Below are 22,369 nucleotides of genomic sequence, written 5' to 3' on the forward strand. Positions count from 1 at the left end.
TAGATCTCCTTGCAGTCCAAGGGACTCTCAAGTGTGTTCTCCGAAACCACAGTTCAAAAGCATCATTTCACAGTACTATTAAATTTGACTAAATAACAAATGAGTACAACTTTGTGTGTGTGTGTGTGTGTGTGTTAATTGCTCAGTTATGTCTGACTGTAACCCTTTAGGCTCCTCTGTCCATGGAATTCTCCAGGCAAGAATACTGGAGTGGATTGGCATTCCCTTCTCCAGGGGATCTTCCCAACCCAGGGATCAAACCCAGGTCACCTGCACTGCAGATGGAGCCATAAGGGAAGCCTGAATACCCCCCTACTCGTCTCTTATTCATAGGCACCTGTTGAGACTTAAATTGAAGAAATTAGGGAAAGCCACTAGACCATTCAGGTATAACCTAAATCAAATCCCTTACAGTTATACAGTGGAAGTGACAAACAGATTGAAGGGATTAGATCTGATAGAGTGCCTGAAGAACTATGGACAGAGGTTTGTGACATTGTACAAGAGGCAGTGATTAAGACCATCCCCAAGAAAAAAAAATGCAAAAAGGCAAAATGGTTGTCCCAAGAGGCCTTATAAACACCTGAGAAAAGAAGACAAGCAAAAGGCAAAGGAGAAAAGGAAAGATACACCCATTTGAATGCAGAGTTCCAGAGAATAGCAAGGAGAGATAAGAAAGCCTTCCTCAGTGATCAGTGCAAAGAAATAGAGGAAAACAATAGAATGGGAAAGACTAGAGATCTTTTCAAGAAAATTAGAGATACCAAGGGAACATTTCATGCAAAGATGGGCACAATAAAGGACAGAAATGGTTCGACCTAACAGAAGCAGAAGATATTAAGAAGAGGTGGCAAGAATACACAAAAGAACTATCCAAAAAAGTCTTCATGACCCAGATAACCATGATGGTATGATCATTCACCTAGAGCCAGACATCCTGGAATGCGAACCCAGTGGGCCTTAGGAAGCATCACTACGAACAAAGCTAGTGAAGGTGATGGAATTCCAGTTGAGCTCTTTCAAATCCAAAAAGATGATGCTGCAAAAGTGCTGCACTCAGTCTGCCAGCAAATTTGGAAAACTCAGCTGTGGCCACAGGACTAGAAAAGGTCAGTTTTCATTCCAATCCCAAAGAAAGGCAATGCCAAAGAATGCTCAAACTACTGCACAATTGCACTCATCTCACACGCTAGTAAAGTAATGCTCAAAATTCTCCAAGCCAGGCTTCAGCAATAAGTGAACCATGAACTTCCAGATGTCCAGGCTGGATTTAGAAAAGGCAGAGGAAACAGAGATCAAATTGCCAACATCCACTGGATCATCAAAAAAGCAAGAGAGTTCCAGAGAAACATCTACTTCTGCTTTATTGACTATGCCAAAGCCTTTGGCTGTGTGGATCCCAACAAACCATGGAAAATTCTTCAAGTGATGGGAATACCAGACCACCTGACCTGCCTCCTGAGAAATCTGTATGTAGGTCAAGAAGCAACAGTTAGAACTGGACATGGAACAACAGACTGGTTCCAAATCGGGAAAGGAGTATGTGAAAGCTGTATATTGTCACTTTGCTTATTTAACTTCTGTGGAGAGCACATCATGTGAAGTGCCAGGCTGGATGAAGCAGATAGTGCAATCAAGATTGCTGGGAGAAGTATTGATAACCTCAGATATGCAGATGACACCACCCATATGACAGAAAGCGAAGAAGAACTAAAGAGCCCCTTGATGAAAGTGAAAGAGGAGAGGGAAAAAATCGGCTTAAAATTCAACATTCAGAAAATTAAGATCATGGCATCTGATCCCATCACTTCATGGCAAATAGATGGAGAAAAAATGGAAACGGTGTCAGAGTTTATTTTCATAGGCACCCAAATCACTGCAGATGGTGACTGCAGCCATGAAATTAAAAGATGCTTACTCCTTGGAAGGAAAGTTATGACCAACCTTGACAGCATATTAAAAAGTAGAGACATTACTTTGCCAACAAAGATATGTCTGGTCAAAAGTATGATTTTTCCTGTAGTCATGTATGGATGTGAGAGTTGGACTATAAAGAAAGCTGAGCACCGAAGTATTGATGCTTTTGGAGTGCGGTGTTGCAGAAGAGTCTTGGGAGTCCCTTGGCCTGCAGGGAGACCCACCCAGTCCATCCTAAAGGAAATCAGTCCTGAATATTCATTAGAAAGACTGATGCTAAAGCTGAAACTCCAGTACTTTGGCCACCTGATGCGAAGAACTGACTCCTTGGAAAAGACACTGATTCTGGGAGAGATTGAAGGTGGGAGGATAAGCTGATGACAGAGGGTGAGATGGTTGGGTGGTATCACGGACTCAATGGGCATGAATTTGAGTAAGCTCTGAGAGTTGGTGATGGACCAAGAAGCCTGGTGTTCTGCGATTCATGGGGTCACAAAGAGTCGGACACGACTGAGTGAGTGAACTGAACTGATTTCCTGGTTCTCTGTGAGGTCTACCCATTACCAAAGCAACAACCATCCCTGCACGGTAGTCGACTTCCATGTCATTCCTGTACAAACACACGCGTGCACGCGTGCACAGACGCACACACAGACACTTACTTTCACTCCCCCTCCTCTCTTTGCTGCTGTCTTCTCCCACCTTGAAAGTAGAACTGGAACAAAATGTCAATAAGTGAGTTATTTGTTGTGTATGGGAATAGAAAAGGATCAAATGGTGGAGGGGGTGTGGGCAGCAGAGAGGACTTTTTTTTTTCATTCTTTAGAGGAATCACAAACAATGGAGACAAACATATTTGACAGTGATTTTTACAATGCAGCTGGCAATTACCAAAATTCTTCACTGGAGTTTAGCGCTGTCTGTTTTCTTCTTCTTTTTTTCTTTTTTGTGACATTCATTTGCAGTTACATTGTGTGCTGCTCTTCTTAAAAACCAAGTATTGTTTTTGACTATAAATGTGTGGTGCTGTATCACAGTGCTATTTGCATGTAAGTTTGAGGTACATTGAAATATCAAATCCCTTCCTTAATCTGCTGCAAATCAGCTGAAACATTTTAAATATACACAAAAGGTAATACATTTTTCTTCAATTTAATTGAGAAGTATTCAGTGACTGACACCTTGCTTGTGATGCTGCTAGTGGTAGGTGTTGCTGCTGTATTTGTTTTTAGTTTTTAAATCTCCAGCCTACCTGGTTCACCCCTCATCAAATTCTTGCTTTCCCTCTTGTAGCTTTGTGAACCCCAGAATGCAGAGCACACCAAAACAGTATCATGCTTAGTTATGAAAAGCTTCAGATTGCTATCTATGACAGTCACTTAACAGAGTATCTGAAATGTGATTATGGCCCTGCTCTTATTCTAACTTACCATCATCTGGTTGTTTTGGTTTTATTTTAAATGATATAAAAATAGATGATTATGAACATGATTTTTCTTATTCATCTTCATCTTTTACTAGGTCATCCTTAGGTCATTTAAGCAGTATTCATGTCTATTAGGGCTAGTAATATTGCTGACTTCATAAGCCCGTTGAGAGGATTAACTATGATTAGAAATGTATAAACCTTGGTATCTGGCAGGTCCTCCAAAATACCAGTTCCATATGTGGACTGTTTATTTGCACCTGCTCTGCACCGGCTGTGTGCTGCACGCTGGGCATTGAAAGAAGAAACGTCGCTGCCCTCCTGAGACCTGCACTCATGGACCCCCTCCCTCACCACCTCCTTCCCTTCCCCTCTCTTCCACTGGGCAGTTACGATTTTGCTAAAGGATGTGTTAAGTTTGGATAGCTACTAAGTATAATGATAAAGGGAAAACAGTTGCATGCGGCAGTAATGAAATTGAGTATATGGGCTGCGTGTGAACAGCAGTCTCGTTATTTTCAGAAATAGGGAACATTTTAATAGTAGGATCTATAAATGTCACAAGTATTTCTGGAGACTTTCTTCAGTATCAGTACTTTCATTTAAAATTAGATGAATCCTTCATTTAGTTTTTAAAAATTGTATTTATGTTTTTTGAAACAGTACTATTAAGACATTTCAGAAGCTTTGGCCTTTAAGGACATTAAGTGGCATTATTGACTTGTTTTTCAAATGACCCATAATTATATTTAATTATAACTAGATAACTTTTAAAAATAGTCTGGGTTCTTCCATTTGAAGGATTTGATTAATTTTTTTAGAAATGTTTTGAGAGTGAAGGGGCAGGTGTGCAATTTTGTTTTTGTCATTTTAATAGTGCTTAGGCAAAAGCATTTGAAATGAGCCAGAAAGAGAAGATAATCTTTTTCTCAGTCATTGCTTCATTTCAACTGCTTATAGAGTAGCCTATGGCAGTGTGCTGTTTTGAAGAAAAAAAATTAAACTCGAATTTCTTGGTTCTTTTGGAACAAGTCTAATAAATATTAATGAGTATATTATAATATGGAAAAGAATTCCAGTATAGAGCTAGCAGTCACTTCACTGGAGATAAACTGGGCAAGAAAAACCACCAAAGACAGAAAACTGACCCAGGCAAATTAATTGCTCTGCAAGATGCTGACAGTATAGGGTGTTAAGCCAGTAGTCCCCGTGGATGGCCAGTCCTCCCCTAATGAGCAGCCATGTTATAAACTGGGCTAGTGTCAGGCCAACTGGGCAATTTCTCTGGTTTTGCTGTCAGTCATCCTGCCTGACTGTAGAAAGCCCAACCTGGATTTTCAAACTCCATAATGGTTTGGGGATTTTAGCCATTTGGGTAGAAAATGGGGCTAGGGATAGCTAAGAGTCCTTGCATTACTTCAGAAAGGACAGTGAGGGTGATATGGGGTGTTCCATTCTACCGCTGGGTCTCCAGAAGAGTTGAGGGTTTGGTAAAAGAAATTTAAATTTCCCCAGGGATTCTAAATTGCTTAGGAGATACTAAAGTACATTTTTAGGAGTCCCAATTTGAATAAATTGATAAATTGGGATGGACTATTTAAGGCTTTATTTAACTGGAAGGTAAATTCAGTATCTTCCTTATCCTTCAGATGACTCATGAAAGTTATAATGGAGCTTCTACAATTTCCAGAAACAAAAATGTAATGCATATGAACTTATTCTTCCCAAGATGCATTCTTCAAAATGTAGGCAGATCTCTCTGTGTAACTGTTTCTTTTTCTTTTTTTTCTGATGTTTGATTAAAGAATAATGGGCCTAAGCAATGACTTAAAACAACACCTGGGTTATTATGGGGGATGGACCATTGGCAACACTTTGCCCCTTTCAGGGCTAGATGACTTAACGGTTCATTAAAATCTCTGTTTTCTCAAAAGGTGAAGAGACTTAACAAGCCTTACATTTGGTATGAGTTCTCAGAAGAGGTAAAACATTAGCAGTCTATATTAGGGTCAGGCAGGGTTCTCAGCCAATTAGGTTTGCAGACTTTGATGTACTATATCAAGAGGCCTCAGGAGAGCAGAGAACCAAGCCTGGTAAAATAGATTCCACTTGAAATTTTAGTGATCATTAAATTTTATCATCCTATTTTACCTGAAATTTGCAACTTAATTTTAATTCCAAATTTATGACAATAAAAGTAGAAAATAGAATACCTTGAGAGTGAACTATTGTATCTGAGTGTATGGAAGTTGATTGACTGGATTGTTTTCTTTTTAGAATAAAAAAGTATAAAACCATGGCTGGTTCTGTTTATCCAAAGAGATGAAAAGTATAAGTCCTCAAGATTCAGCAGTCTCCTTGAATCAGACTTCTTAAAAAGTTTCTAAAAAACCGATGCTATTTGGAAATATTTTTAAAATGCAAAGACAAAATGTAGTCTTCGAACTCTAAAGCCCAAATATGACCCTGTACAGAAAGTTTGCTAAAAACCTCAGTAGTGAAAATGAACTAAATATGTGTTACAGATTTTATAAATTGCTGCCACAAGGCGAGGATTTATTTTATCTGTCTCTATACAACATCCCCTTTGCAGTTGACATCATAAAAAGCAATACTTCCAGAATACATCCCCTTGTCCCTTCATCACAGTCTAAGCTCAGAGAGCAACTTAAGTGTTCTTGTGAGAAATGAAAACCGTCAAGCCTGTTATGATGTTTCCCAGTGCTGGGTTTGGCTGGGAGTTTTGTCCACATTTCCAGAGTCAGCTATCACCTTACAGCTTGGGATAGTTTCATTTGGGTTGCAGTGTAAGTAATCAGTTCAAGACCACACTCCATAATGTGTATCTGCTTGTTCTTCTCAGGTCATATCCCGAGATCAGCCTCAAACTTTGGACAGCCTACCAGTAGGCTGTTTTAGTCCATTCTGGTTGCTATAACAAAAATGCCATGGACTGAGTGGTTTAAACTGGAAACAATTGTTTCCCACAGTTCTGAGAGTCAGGAAGTGTAAGATCAAGGCCGATTCACTATCTGTATTCAGGATTTATGTTGGCAGATTTAAATTCCGTATCCAGGCTTCTTCCTGGTTCATAGCAGACAGAGAGCAAGCTGGAGTCTCATTGATGAGGGCATGATCCTTTCATGAGGGCTCCACCTCTGACCTGATCACTTCCCAACGATCCCAGCTTCTAATATCATCACATTGGAGATTGGGATTTCAACCAGTGAATTCTGTGGGAACACAAACCTTTAGGTCATAATATTGTGTTCTCTTAATGAAAGTGAAAGAGGAGAGTGAAAAAGTTGGCTTAAAACTCAACATTCAGAAAACTAATTTCATGGCATCTTGTCCCATCAATTCATGGCAAATAGATGGGGAAGCAATGGGAACAGTGACAGACTTTAATTTGGGGGGCTCCAAAATCACTGCAGATGTTGACTGCAGCCATGAAATTCAAAGACGCTTGCTCCTTGAAAGAAAAGTTGTGACCAACCTAGAAAGCATTAAAAAGCAGCGACATCCGTTACTTTGCCGACAAAGATCCATCTAGTCACAGCTATGGTTTTTCTGGTAGTCATGTATGGATGTGAGTTGGATGATAAAGAAGGCTGAGCACCGAAGAACTGATGCTTTTGAACTGTGGTGTTGGAGAAGACTCTTGAGAGTCCCTTGGACTCAAGGAGATCAAACCAGTCCATCCTAAAGGAAATCAGTCCTGAACATTAACTGAAAGTACTGATGCTGAAGCTGAAGCTGAAACTCCAATACTTTGGCAACCTGATGTGAAGAACTGACTCATTGCAAAAGAGCCTGATACTGAGAAAGATTGAAGGCAGGAGGAGAAGGGGATGACAGAGGATGAGATGGTTGGATGGCATCATTGACACAATGGACATGAGTTTGAGCAAGCTCTGGGAGATGGTGAAGGACAGGGAAGCCTGGTGTGCTACAGTCTATGGGGTTGCAAAGAGTCGGACACAACTGATTGACTGAACAGCAAGAATAAATTGTTTTCTCTATGTTTATCTATTTTATCTCTTGATAACAATGACAGTTGTGAAAAGCAGTACTCTAAAGATGGTGATGTACAGCACATTTGGAAATAAACACTCAACAGTGATACATTTCTGGCTGAAGCAATTTCTACCAACTCATAAAACAAATCTCCAAGGTTCTACATATCAATCGGATATCAACAGTTCTCACATCAAGGGCTATCTCCCATTCCCATGCCTGGCTGATTTTCCAGAATGTAAATAAACAGAGCATTTTCCTAGTCTGGGATCTTGGAAACTCACTCATGTTATGGTTCAGTCTATTAGTAAATACTTATTTAGCTTTTGTTAATTCCTGTCACAGAGAAAACTCTATACATGGACAAAACCAGATGGTCAACACCAAAATCAGATTGATTATATTCTTTGCAGCCAAAGATGGAGAAGCTCTATACAGTCAGCAAAAACAAGACCAGGAGCTGACTGTGGCTCAGACCATGAACTCCTTATTGCCAAATTCAGACTTAAATTGAAGAAAGTAGGGAAAACCACTAGACCATTCAGGTATGACCTAAATCAAATCCCTTATGATTAGACAGTGGAAGTGAGAAATAGATTTAAGAGCCTAGATCTGATAGATAGAGTGCCTGATGAACTATGGAATGAGGTTCGTGACATTGTACAGGAGACAGGGATCAAGACCATCCCCATGGAAAAGAAATGCAAAAAAGCAAAATGGCTGTCTAGGGAGGCCTTACAAATAGCTGTGAAAAGAAGAAAAGCGAAAAGCAAAGGAGAAAAGGAAAGATATTCCCATCTGAATGCAGAGTTCCAAAGAATAGCAAGAAGAGATAAGAAAGCCTTCTTCAGCGATCAATGCAAAGAAATAGAGGAAAACAACAGAATGGGAAAGACTAGAGATCTCTTCAAGAAAATCAGAGATACCAAGGGAATATTTCATGCAAAGATGGGCTCGATAAAGGACAGAAATGGTATGGACCTAACAGAAGCAGAAGATATTAATAAGAGGTGGCAAGAATACACAGAAAAACTGTACAAAAAAGATCTTCATGACCCAGATAATCATGATGGTGTGATCACTGACCTAGAGCCAGACATCCTGGAATGTGAAGTCAAGTGGGCCTTAGAAAGCATCACTACGAACAAAGCTAGTGGAGGTGATGGAATTCCAGTGGAGCTATTCCAAATCCTGGAAGATGATACTGTGAAAGTGCTGCACTCAATATGCCAGCACATTTGGAAAACTCAGCAGTGGCCACAGGACTGGAAAAGGTCAGTTTTCATTCCAATCCCAAAGAAAGGCAATGCCAAAGAATGCTCAAACTACCACACAATTGCACTTATCTCACACGCTAGTAAAGTAATGCTCAAAATTCTCCAAGCTAGGCTTCAGCAATATGTGACCCGTGAACTTCCTGATGTTCAAACTGGTTTTAGAAAAGACAGAGGAACCAGAGATCAAATTGCCAACATGTGCTGGATCATGGAAAAAGCAAGAGAGTTCCAGAAAAACATCTATTTCTGCTTTATTGACTATGCCAAAGCCTTTGACTGTGTGGATCACAGTAAACTGTGGAAAATTCTGAAAGAGTTGGGAATACCAGACCACCTGATCTGCCTCTTGAGAAATTTGTATGCAGGTCAGGAAGCAATAGTTAGAACTGGACATGGAACAACAGATTGGTTCCAAATAGGAAAAGGAGTACGTCAAGGCTGTATATTTTCACCCTGTTTATTTAACTTATATGTAGAGTACATCATGAGAAACATTGGACTAGAAGAAACACAAGCTGTAATCAAGATTGCCAGGAGAAACATCAATAACCTTAGATATGCAGATGACACCACCCTTATGGCAGAAAGTGAAGAGGAACTCAAAAGCCTCTTGATGAAAGTGAAAGTGGAGAGTGAAAAAGTTGGCTTCAAGCTCAACATTCAGAAAACGAAGATCATGGCATCCGGTCCCATCACTTCATGGGAAATAGATGGGGAAAGAGTGGAAACAGTGTCAGACTTTATTTTTCTGGGCTCCAAAATCACTGCAGATGGTGACTGCAGCCATGAAATTAAAAGACGCTTACTCCTTGGAAGGAAAGTTATGACCAACCTAGATAGCATATTCCGGAGAAGGCAATGGCACCCCACTCCAGTACTCTTGCCTAGAAAATCCCATGGACGGAGGAGCCTGGTAGGCTGCAGTCCATGGGTTCGCTGAAGGTCGGACATGACTGAGCGACTTCACTTTCACTTTTCACTTTCATGCATTGGAGAAGGAAATGGCAACCCACTCCAGTGTTCTTGCCTGGAGAATTCCAGGGACGGGGGAGCCCAGTGGGCTGCCGTCTATGGGGTCGCACAGAGTCGGACACGACTGAAGTGACTTAGCAGCAGCAGCAGATAGCATATTCAAAAGCAGAGACATTACTTTGCCAACAAAGGTCCGTCTAGTCAAGACTATGGTTTTTCCTGTGGTCATGTATGGATGTGAGAGTTGGACTGTGAAGAAGGCTGAGCCCCGAAGAATTGATGCTTTTGAACTGTGGTGTTGGAGAAGACTGTTGAGAGTCCCTTGGACTGCAAGGAGATCCAACCAGTCCATTCTGAAGGAGATCAGCCCTGGGATTTTTTTGGAAGGAATGATGCTAAAGCTGAAACTCCAGTCCTTTGGCCACCTCATGCGAAGAATTGACTCATTGGAAAAGACTCTGATGCTGGGAGGGATTGGGGGCAGGAGGAGAAGGGGACGACAGAGGATGAGATGGCTGGATGGCATCACTGACTCGAAGGACGTGAGTCTGAGTGAACTCTGGGAGTGGTGATGGACAGGGAGGCCTGGCGTGCTGCGATTCATGGGGTCGCAAAGAGTCAGACACGACTCAGCGACTGATCTGATCTGATCTGAATTCCTTCAAGATTGGGCTAAATCAATCCCAGAGGGTGATGATCTGTATGTTAAAGGAGAAGAGAAAAAAAAAAATCACCCTCTGTTTTCTTAATGTGTAATGTTAATAGCTATCAAGCAATTCTTTTGTGTCATACTCTGTGCTAAAACTGCTAAAACTTCTGCATGTATGTCATTTATTCCTTGCCAGAATCTGTAAGATAATTTTGTTCTCCTTTATGGATAGGAAGGCTAAGCTGCATAGCTTGTTTACCCAGTAAGTGGCAGGGCTAGTACTTGTGTTAGAATTCGCTTGTCATCTTCTGTGCTACTGTACTTACATGCCTCATGACCTTATGGAGGACAGAATTTCTTCACTTTTTGTTTGGGTTCCTGGCATTTTTGCCTTTAAACATCTTTCATTTTTTTCTGTTAGATTTATTATCAAACAAATAAAGCATTTAATGTGGTAAAATCACCAACTCAATGGACACGAACTTGAACGAGCTCCAGGAGTTGGTGATGGACAGGGAAGCCTGGTGTGCTGCAATCCATGGGGTCACAAAGAGTAAGACATGACTGAGCGACTGAACTGACCTGTGGTAAAATACTCACTAACTCCCTCAAGAGAAAAGACTATAAGTAGTGAAACCAATTTGAGAGAGTGCATTAAATAAGTCAGGCGACGCTAGGGTATTATTAGTGAAAGTTCTTCCTGCCTTTCTGTAACTTTAAGTCTACTTGTAAACCCCTAGACCCTCAGCTTACATGTGTAGACTGACTTAAGCGTGTTGCTGTGTATGTGGCTGTGAATACGTGAGGAAGATGTCAGTTCCTGGTGCAAGAGTACGAGCAATCCAGTAATCTCAAACACTTCTAAGAAGGAGAAGGGATCATTTTTCTTTTCAATTCTGCACCTTTTCTTTTTGCTTATTCATCATGTTTTAAATAAACAGACTGAAGAAAGTTGTTATTAGAGCCCTCCTTAGGCTTCTTCAATTTCAGTTTTAAAGCAGGTTCAAAATATTCTGGCAAAAATTAAAGGCAACACTGAAAACGTTTGCATAAATTTTAAATTGTGCAAAATGCCATAGAACTAAACTGAGCTGAAAAAATGACTAATAAACGTCTCCTTTTATATCTTTGTCCTTTTATCCTAATTGGTGATTATTTTGGTTTTAAAAAATTAATTCTGAAGTGCATTCCTTTGCCAGAGTATCTGCCTTACACTTACTATTCTAAGTTTAATTTGTTAGAAGTTCAGTGTTTACTTTTAAAAGTCTAAAGCCTTATTAACATGCTAATAAATAACATTTGACATCTATTAATAATATTTCTATATTTTCCCATAAAATAAAATAAAAACATACTACTTACAAGGGATTCCATGAGCTTTACTACATTCTGGTTATATTTGAAACCTCTGGTTCTCATTACATTGTTAGAGAGAACTATTAAATTTGTCACAGACGGAACCAGGTTGAAGGAAAGAGACCATTTATGAGCTCAGTGATGAATCTAATCTCCTGTAGCTCAGATCTAAAAGAACCGAGAGACCAGCACTATAGAGGTGCCATTTAACTGCACAACATCAGTGCTAATTAAGTGTAAATCTTTGCTTTCCTATATCCTTCTGCTGTTTCCCTCGTGGTTTTGACTGTGTGTTTTCAGGTGGCCTAATGTCAGACCCAGAAGTCAGAAAGAGTTGCAACCTACTTGAGAAAGTCATGGCAAAAATATAATCCTTTTTATTACACAGTGAAATAAATATTAAGAAGTATTCAGTTAATGGTTTTTATTTGAACATTATATTTCATTGTGATACAGTGTTTTGTAACATTGTCGCATGACATCTGTCAAAAATGAGGTTTTCTGGCCTGTGTAATTTTGAGAAAAGACTCTAGAACAACTTTCCAGGATATCCTACTGGAATGTAATCTGCATACACAAATAACCCTGATGGTAACCCTGCCACTTATTGACTATTTGCTCATAGAACTGCACTATCAGCGAGTGGAATTGCCACTACTCCATTCTGCAGATCTGTTAAATAAACAAATATACATATACATACACACATAGATATCCATACCCATGTATGCATGCACACACTTCAACTTGTCTCTCAGAGTTAGTATAGACTCCTTTGAGTCAGGTGGACCCGGATTACAGTCTAAGTGCCAACATTTAATTACAGTGTAAAATTTAAAGTACATATATGATTGAAGTCTGTTTCTCTGACTTAAGTGAATGAAATTAATAATTTTCACCTACTGAGGGTTTTTGTGAGCATTAAATGAGAACATACATGAGAAACACCCAATACAATTTTTGCAAATAATAAGCTTTTAATAAGTAGTGTTGATGCTTATGATAGTGGCAATTTAAAGGAGTGTTTTCCTTAGCAACCACGATGCACGTTCCAGTGTCTTTTTATTCATTAAATTAATGAAATTCTTTCCTATACCAGGACCTGTGCCTTTGCTACTCCCTCTCACTGTACATAATGCTTTTCCCTTCCCTCTTTCAATGATAGCTCTTTTTCATCCTTTAGAGTCTCTGCTCAAATATCACCTCTTCTTGGGAACTAAACCTAATTAACCTGTCTAAAGCAACCCTCTGCCCTTACCCCCATCACAGTTCCTGGATATCTGCTCCATTCATGTGCCTGTCTTCTCCTTTGATATGTAGGCTCTGTGAAGGCAGAGAGACCTTATCTTTCTTGTTGATAACTGTCTACTCAGTGTCAACCATAGTGTATCTGTCAATAAACATGGATGAATGGGTATATTAATTAAATGAATAAATAGGTAGAAGGGAGGGAGGTAGCAAGAAAGGAAGCAATGAAGTAGGGAAAGACACCAGAAGGAAAGAACAAATGGTGGATTAAAGAGATAAAGGACAAAGGGAAGAAACTTATATGGCCTGAGAATGGTTTAAAAGTTGAATAAAATTTTTCTGGTTCTTACTTTATTTTCTTATCCCTGGTCTGTATGTCTCACCTTGTCTTCTCCTTCCAGAACCTTACAAGGTTTGCTCCAGGGTGACCTCTTGTGAGACTGGAAGTAATTCTCATAGGATACCAACACCTTAGAAAAGAAGGTGGCCAGACTTCCTGTAAAGGACCAGGTTCTAAATATTTTCATACTTTCACAGGCCATACCCTCTCATGCAGCAACTCAACTCTGATATCATAGAATGAAAATACCCATATAAAGTATGTAAAGAAATGAGTGGGCTATATTCTAACAACACTTTATTTATGGAAAGTAAAATTTAAATTTCTTATCATGTTGACATGTTATGAAGTATTGATTGTTTTCCAACCAAATAAAAATGTGAAAACCATTCTTAGCTGGAGGACCTATAAAGACAGGCAGCAGGTTGGAGTGACCTACTTCCTACCTTGCTGACCTCTGCCTTGGAGTAAACTAAACTTTAATAGTTTTCAGTCTCAAAATTGTCTGTCTTTTGAAAGATGAACTGGCGAGGGGGAATTAATGTTTGAATTCTTCCTCAAAGAATAAATTTCTGTTGGTAGAATTTTAAATAATTTTGCAAATTGAAGGAAAGGATAATTTGGGGTGTTCAGTCAGACCTTCCTGAACTGCAGAGTCACACTGCATTAGTGGCCCATTATCCATAGGTAAGGTTATTAGTGTTGAATAGCTTTCATTACCAGCTAAAACTGCCCACGTACATCTGCTAACAACTCACATCTTATTTGCTCTTTCATTCCGTAGACTTTGGGATCTGGGCTCAGTTACTTCCAGGGATGATTTTGAAAGCAAAACAACTGGGGATATTTTGAAATGAATCACTACTCTTTTATTTATAATCCTGGAGAGTAAAATATTTTAAAATTCAAATAATGTTCTCCCTAAAATTTGTGACTTTCATTTGGGTAGTTAGTTATTTCAGAGAACATTTTAAAATCCTATGTGATGTCATTTTCTCTAAATGCAGAAATTTTAAAAAGTCATTAGAAATTATTATGATCCTCTTAGTGTTATTTTTATAGCTATTACTATTTATAGTGCTTTAAGTTATTTTAAGATAATAGAGCTTGCCAACACTTTTTCTGTACTTACATTCTCTCTTAAACAGCCAAAGCTACTATTTAAAATGCCACCTTCGGAAGATGCTAGTCAGACTGCAATGAAAAATCAGAAAGAAGCTCAATTTGAAGAAAAAGCAGTTAAGTATTTCACAGGTAGACTATTTAGGGTATTTGGAACTGAAATGTCAAAATACATCTACTTTCTTTCAGGACATACAGGGTAAGTTAGCTTCAGGTATGCTTCTCAGAAGTTCAACTGAAAACTAAGTTGTTGGAGTTTTTCCTCCAGTTTTCATAGATACTAAGAATAGTGCACCTTTGATTATCAGAATACAGATAATCTAAGGCTTGTTTTAAATCCTCTACCCATCTTTCTCTTCCTCCCTGTACTTGTATATTAAAAAAAATGGAGATCAGTAATTGTTCTAAGCTTAGTCAAACTGAATTAGAAGCAAGAAAAGCCTGAGTTTTGTCAGCCAAATATATTATTGGAACACATGTATACCTGTGGCGGATTCATTTTGATATTTGGCAAAACTAATACAATTTGTAAAGTTTAAAAATAAAATAAAATTTAAAATAAATAAATAAATAAAACAACTGTTTTATATCTTAATTGTTAATTCTGAACAGTAGTCTCTCTCTTTGTATAGAATGGTGAGAGAGATCTGTACACAGTAGCCCACAGAAGGAATATGGGTGTGAGGAAGGGAGAGTCTCTAATACCATGTTTCTTATATTTTAATTCCTGGAAAGAATTGAGTAAATGATTCTACATGTAAATTAGGATGTGGATTGTTGGAATTGCTCAAAGGTAAGCAATTTAATTCCCAAGGTGGACTGTTAGCTTTGTGTCATTTCATGACTTAGCCATGTGACATGTGTGGTAGTTGACAATAAAGTGCTAAAAGTCAAATATTCAAGAGGAAGGAGCTTGGGACAAAGGGCTCTGTGTTTCTATGGGTGTCCTTGTGAAAATTCTTTACTTGGAAACCCAAGAGATGTGTACACTTGAGGAAAACAAGGGTGTTAACCTCAGGGAGTCTCATTAGATCAGCTATGTTTGGTGGCAGTCAGACACACACCCTGAAAAAAAAAGCATATTCTATTGTTTTCCATAAGTTATGCATAACAAAAACCTACTCATAAATTTCCCATAATCACCACTGCACTATGATTTGCATAAGAGTTCAGAGCATATTCAGCTGATATATGACTAGCCTCACAACTGGAGACCTGTACTTTATTTCTCAAAATGTAAATCTTTGAAAAAAAAATATGATATGCTGGTTTCTGGGTTGTTAGCTTTTCCCCCTAGTACTCAACTCCTATTCCTGTATCACTTTTTGGGGACAGTCAATCTTTGGAATTATATTGCTTGTCATTTGCATTACCCCAAACACAATCATAGCCTTTATATTATCTGCAAATAACTTTTAGTTGTGCTGCAGTCTTAGATGTCATTCACTGAACTCTTGTTGCATGTTACCGGAAGTTTCCCTGTGGAACTGAGCAGTACCAGCAGAAAGAGAATTCTGTCTTTTGCTCTTCATCTGGGATGTAATCTTATCCTGTAGGTGCACAGCTGTGCAGCATGTTACATTGTGTGCTAAAGAAGAAACTTAACAGTGATTCTTCATTTTAAAGGGGAGGGTTGTGGGGGGAGAAATCTCATGCATTGCTTTGTGATCTGAAACATAAAGGGTCAATCTGAGATTGTCTTGGTAGTTTCATACTGTTGAACAGAAATGTTTACAGGAAACTTAAGCAAAGCCTGTCCCTAGCCTTTCTGGCTGCATTTTCCAGTGGTAAATTCTGTTGAAACCGACCAACAGAGCCCCATGTCCATATCTCTCTCTTCATCTTTCTCCTCCGCCCCCACAAACCCACATACACATCCCACGTCAATGGAAGTGCAACTTCAGCTTTTCCTGAATAGTGTTGAATGGAAGTGCAGGAGTCAGAAATGACCTCGTAACCAACAGTCTCACCAACCGAACCACCAGCCTGAGAATACAGCAGAAGAAAGCTCCAGAAGCCCAGCTGGCTGCCTCAGCTGTCTATTTGGCAATGATAGTGGGTGAGAGAACAGATCAGAAATGTGGAGTGCACACTCCGACTCTGTTCTTAAATTTTGTGATAGTTCCTGCTTCTGATTCTCTAGTCCGCAAGGATAGCAAGGATCATTACTAGGCTAGAAAATGATACATCCCTTTAAACTGGTATTTCTTGATAAATCAAATGTTGGCTTTTCTTACTGACAATGTTTGAGATAAAATCCTGATGCCTTGCTGTGGTTTGCTTTGCTGCCTTTCCATTATGCTATTTTGAACCCTGGAGTAGATTATTTGAAAAGGCACATAAGCAGCTGGTGAAATGAGTTAACAAAGATTGACTGTAGGTATATAATGCTGGCTAAATTGAACACTAGGTAATGGAAAACTGCTGCAGGTTACTCTAATGTCATTCATTCAGAAGTTTTTTTAGCCTACAGAGTAACTTCGTCTGACTTTTAATAGACAACATGCAGTTTTATGTATACATCATTGACTCATGTATACTCAAAGCCAAGCTATGCTACATCTTAAAGGTGTTTTTATTTTGTGTTGCAACATTGTGGTTGTTTACAATTTTTATCTATTTTAAATTTCTAACATAATTCAAGAAACAGTGATCTTTTGTGGTAGTTAATAAAAGCCTGTTCTTTCATTCTAATATCTTGACGCATGGAAAAGAATACATTTGAAATTATTTCTATTTTAATTACCAAAAATTGATTGACAGTTTGTTGAATGTAATGAGTTGTCATGTGGAAATGCATAAAGGAAAAATGGAACACATTTGCCTTTCATTTGATATCTTTCATATAGGAAGCAGCAGGTAAGGTGTGGGTGTTCTTTACACCGAGTTAACATTGACAGGAAAAAGCTCTGCAGTTTTCTCTCTGGGTGAAGAGGCTGAGTGGACTTTTCTTCCAGAAGACAAGCATTGTGCTTTTAGAACAGTAATGAGAGGAAGTCCTCATTGTAGATTTTCTTTTTTTGAAAGTTATATGGCCATCATGGCCCGTCAGTCCCAGAAAAGTTTCCAGAATTAGTCTATACTTGTACTATTTCTTAGAGTTGGAAAAAGTAGAGACTCTTGTTAAATTTTTATGCCATTATTGTGCATTTTTTGTTTGATAACAAATATATTTCAAAAATGCTTGAAAAATACTGTGTTATCATGAAAGAGTCAGTAGATCTGTACAACTACTCTTAACAGAAGCAGAAGAACTCTTGAGTATTTAGACCTAAGAACCTCTATTTAATTTCTTAGGTGGGATGGATGAGCCAATGTGGTTCGTTGATTGGCTCAGCTGAGTCAAATAAGCTGTTAATGATCAGGGATGCAGATACCAACTATCCATTTAGCACTCATGTCCTAACTTAGCTCACAGATATGTTCCCACCTCCAGTGATGTAATGAATTTGCTTTGGTTTATTCATGAATTCTAATGTACACCCCATTGTGACCAACTAGCAAAGGAATATGTACAGCTCAAGATAGGTTGATAGCCTCGGGCTAAAAAGTTAAAAAAATCTTTTTTTATAGTACAGGTGCTATTGGCCTCCCAAAAATACAGCTCACCTTACTTGATCTTGTCAAGCCCAAAATAAATTAAAAGGTGATTTCTAGCATTATTGTTTTCAGTTAGAAATGGTATGCAGTATTAACACTAGAGGGTAATAACAGCATGCTTCACTGTCTCAAGGACTATGCAGTGACTGTATGTATAATCCTTAAAAGTAAATATTAAAATAATTGTTGCCCTTTTAGGTTTTTCTTAGACTAAGAGAGTCAATTCCTAGGCAGGTTGATAAGAAGTATGGGATCCCTGAGGAGGAGAAAGGGATCTGGGGCTCTCAAAGCGGAGATTGGGGTCTGGAATTGTAAAGGAGGGGGAAGGACAAACATTTTTTTTTCTCTACATTCCATAGTCTTAGTCACATAATTTTTTTTTCTTTAAGCCCAGAACTGATGATTACACAACAAACAACTCAGTTTAAACTCTGTACTAAGGATTATATAACAACAATATATCCTGCTTGAGGACAGTTTCTCCTTCCTGAAAACCTTCTGGCTAATCCTGTTACCTTAAAATGTAAATTATGGGAATGGGTCTAGTAAGATCTTTACAACCTTGAGAGATTGCTTTGATTTATTGTAATAACTAATTTAAAAAGTATATAGCTCCCTTGCTAAGACTAGCGAGGGGTCATGCTCCATCCCCCTTCTGATGTCTGTGTCAGAAGCTTTCCGTGTCTCTTTTTCACTTTAATAAAACTCTACAACGCCAAAGCTTTTGAGTGATCAAGCCTGGTCCCTGGTCCCAAAGCTAAATCTTCTTCTTCGGAGATCACGAATCTGACATCGTTCACCATAAGCTATCAAGACGTTTCCCTCGTTGTTGTTGTTCAGTGGCTAAGTCATGTCTGACTCTAACCCCATGGACTGCAGCATGCCAGGTTACTCTGTCCCTTACTGTGTCCCAGAGTTTGCTCAAATTCATGCCATTGACTCGGTAGTACCATCTAACAGTCATCCTCTGTTGCCCTCTTCTCATTTTGCCTTCTGTCTTTCCAGCATCAGGGTCTTATCCAATGAGTTGACTCTTCCCATCAGGTGGCCAAAGTATTGGGCCTTCAGCCTTAGCGTCAGTCCTTCCAATGATATTCAGGGCGACTTCCTTTAGGATTGACTGATGTGAGAGTCCCCAAGAGTCTTCTCCAGCACCACAATTGGAAAGCATCAAACTTCAGTGTTCAGCCTTAAATATGGTCCAACTGTCACATCTGTACATGACTACTGGAGAACCATAGCTTGGACTATACAGACCTTAATATGCTGTCTAGGATTGTCATAGCTTTCCTTCCAAGGATCAAGCGTTTTAATTTCTTGGCTACAGTCACCGTCTGCCATGATTTTGAAGCCCAAGAATGTAAAACTGTCACTGTTTCCATTTTTTCCCCTCTATTTGCCATGAAGTGATTGGACTCTTCATGAGGGCGAAAGGGGAGAGTGAAAAAGCTGGTTTAAAACTCAACATGCCTCTTCCGTTTCTGTCATTGGAGTGGTATCATCTGCATATCTAACGTTAATGATATTTCTCCTGGCAATCTTGATTCCAGCTTGTGATTCATCTAGCCTGGCATTTTGCATAATATGCTCTGCATACAAGTTAAATATGCAGAGCATATTATGCAAAATGCAAAATACAAGTTAAATAGAGTAACAAAATACAGCTTTGTCATACTCCTTTTCCTATTTTGAACCAATTAGTTGTTCCGTGTAAGGTTCTAATTCTTGCATCTTGACCTGCTTACAGGTTTCTGAGGAGATAGGTAATGTGGTCTGGTATTCCCATCTCTTTTAGAATTTTTCAGAATTTGTTGTGATCCACACACTCAAAGGCCTTTGTATAGTCAATGAAGCAGAAGTAGATGTTTTTCTTTAATTCCCTTGCTTTCCTCTATAATCCAAAGAATGTTGGCAATTTGATCTCTGGGTCCTCTGCCTTTTCTAAACCTAATTGTCCATCTAGAAGTTCTCAGTTCACATTCTGCTGAAGCCTAGCTTGATGGATATTAAGCATAATCATACTAGCATATGAAATGAGCATAGTTATGCAATAGTCTGAACATTCTTTGACATTGTCCCTCTTTGGGATTGGAATGAAAACTGACCTTTTCCAGTCCTGTGGCCACTGTTGAGTTTTCCATGTGCTGGCATATTGAGTGCACTTTCACAGGATCATCATTTAGGATTTGAAGGAGCTGAACTAGAATTGCATCACCTTGTTTGTAGTGTCGGTTCCACTCGACTTCACATTCCAGGATGTCTGGTTCTAGGTGAGTGACCACACCATCATGGTTATCCTGGTCATGAGACCTTTTTTGTACAGTTCTGTGTATTCTTGCTACCTCTTATAATCTCTTCTGCTTCTGTTAGATCCATACTGTTTCTGTCCTTTATTGTGCCCATCTTTGCATGAAATGTCCCCTTCGTATCTCCAGTTTTCTTGAAGAGATATCTAGTTTTCCGCATTCTATTGTTTTCCTCTGTTTCTTTGCATTGGTCACTTAAGAAGGCCTTGTCGCTCCTTGCTGTTCTCTGGAACTCTGCATTCAGCTGAGTACGTCTTTCCCTTTCTCCCTTACTTTTTGCTTCTCTTCTTTCCTCAGCTATTTGTAAAGCTTCCTCAAACAATCACTTTGGCTTCTTGCGTCTTTTTCTTTGAGATGGTTTTGATCACTGCCTCCTGTGCAGTGTCACGAACCTGTGTCCATAGTTCTTCAGGCACTCTTGTCTACCAGATCTAATCCCTTGAATCTATTCATTACCTTCACTGTATCATCATAAGGGATTTGACTTAGGACATACCTGAGTAGCCTAGTGGTTTTCCCTGCTTTCTTCAATTTAAGCCTGAATTTTTCAATAAGTAGCTGATGATCTGAGCCACAGTCAGCTGCCAGTCTTGTTTTTGTGAACTGTATAGAGATTCTTCATCTTTGGCTGCAAAGAATATAATCAATATGATTTTGGTATTGACCATCTGGTGATGTCCATGTGTAGAGTCATCTCTCGTGTTGTTGGAAGAGGTTGTTTGCTGCGACCAGTGTGTTCTCTTGACAGAACTCTGTTAGCATTTGCCCTGTGTCATTCTGTACTCCAAGGCCAAACTTGCCTATTACTCCAGGTATCTCTTGACTTCCTACTTTTGCATTCCAGTCCTCTTTGATGAAAAGGACATCTTTTGTTGGTGTTAATTCTAGAAGGCCTATTAGGTCTTCATAGAACCAGTCAACTTCAGCTTCTTTGGCATCAGTGGTTAAGGTGTAGACTTGGATTACTGTGATATTGAATGGTTTGCCTTGGAAACAGACAGAGATCATTCTGTCATGTTTGAGATTGTACCTGAGCATTGCATTTCGAACTCTTATTAACCATTAGGGCTATTCTATTTTTTCTAAGGGATTCTTGCCCACAGTAGTAGATATAATGGTCATCTAATTAAATTTGCCCATTCCAGTCCATTGTAATTCACTGATTCCTAAAATGTTGATGTTCACTCTTGCCATCTCCTGTTTGGCCACTTCTAATTTACCTTGATTCATGTTTGATGACTGCAGCCATGAAATTAAAAGATGCTTACTCCTTGGAAGGTAAGTTATGACCAACATAGATAGCATATTGAAAAGCAGAGACATTACTTTGCCAACAAAGTTCCGTCTAGTCAAGACTATGGTTTTTCCAGTGGTCATGTATGGATGTGAGAGCTGGACTGTGAAGAAGGCTGAGCACCAAAGAATTGATGCTTTTGAACTGTGGTGTTGGAGAAGACTCGAGAGTCCCTTGGACTGCAAGGAGATCCAACCAATCCATTCTAAAGGAGATCAGCTCTGGGTGTTCTTTGGAAGGAATGATACTAAAGCTGAAATTCCAGTACTTTGGCCACCTCATGTGAAGCATTGACTCATTGGAAAAGACTCTGATGATGGGAGCGATTGGGGGCAGGAGGAAAAGGGGATGATAGAGAATGAGATGGCTGGATGGCATCACCGACTCGATGGACCTGAGTCTGAGTGAACTCCGGGAGTTGGTGATGGACAGGGAGGCCTGGCATGCTACGATTCATGGGGTCACGAAGAGTCAGGCACGACTGAACGACCGAACCGAACTGATGGACCTAATATTCCAGGTTCCTATGCAATATTGTTCTTTACAGCGTCAGACTTTACTTTCACCACCAGACACATCCACAGCTGGGAGTCATTTCTGCTTCAGCCCAGCCACTCCATTCTTTCTGGAGCTATTAGTAATTGCCCTCCACTCTTTCACAGTAGCATATTGGCACCTTCCAACATGGGAGCTCATCTTCTGGTATCATATCTTTTTGCCTTTTCATGCTATTCATGTTCATGTGGTTCTTGCAGCAAGAATATTGGAATAGTTTGCCATTCCGTCCTCCAGTGGACCATGTTTTGTCAGAATTTTCCATTGTGACCCATCTGTCTTGGGTGGCC

General features: G+C 39.3%; 1 protein-coding gene across 41 annotated transcripts in view; it reads left to right on the forward strand.

The window, feature by feature from the left end:
* Nucleotides 1–22,369, forward strand: part of CEP128 (centrosomal protein 128) — a 481,052-nt gene that overhangs the window by 385,120 nt on the left and 73,563 nt on the right. For 29 of the 41 annotated variants that reach the window (XM_086319370.1, XM_086319382.1, XM_086319364.1 and 26 more), the window contains one exon: nt 14,351–14,440. The exons of 11 other annotated variants lie outside the window; for them this stretch is intronic. In XM_086319370.1, coding sequence (XP_086175496.1) covers nt 14,351–14,440 — 90 coding nt within the window. Of the gene's footprint in view, nt 1–14,350; nt 14,901–22,369 lie in introns of those variants that run through there. One more of the 41 variants, XM_086319397.1, reaches the window with a different exon arrangement.

This window comes from Bos grunniens, chromosome 10 (genome assembly GCF_055505025.1).
Source record: "Bos grunniens cultivar Pamir isolate PY7600 chromosome 10, Bosgru_T2T1.0, whole genome shotgun sequence".
Lineage (NCBI taxonomy): Eukaryota > Metazoa > Chordata > Mammalia > Artiodactyla > Bovidae > Bos > Bos grunniens.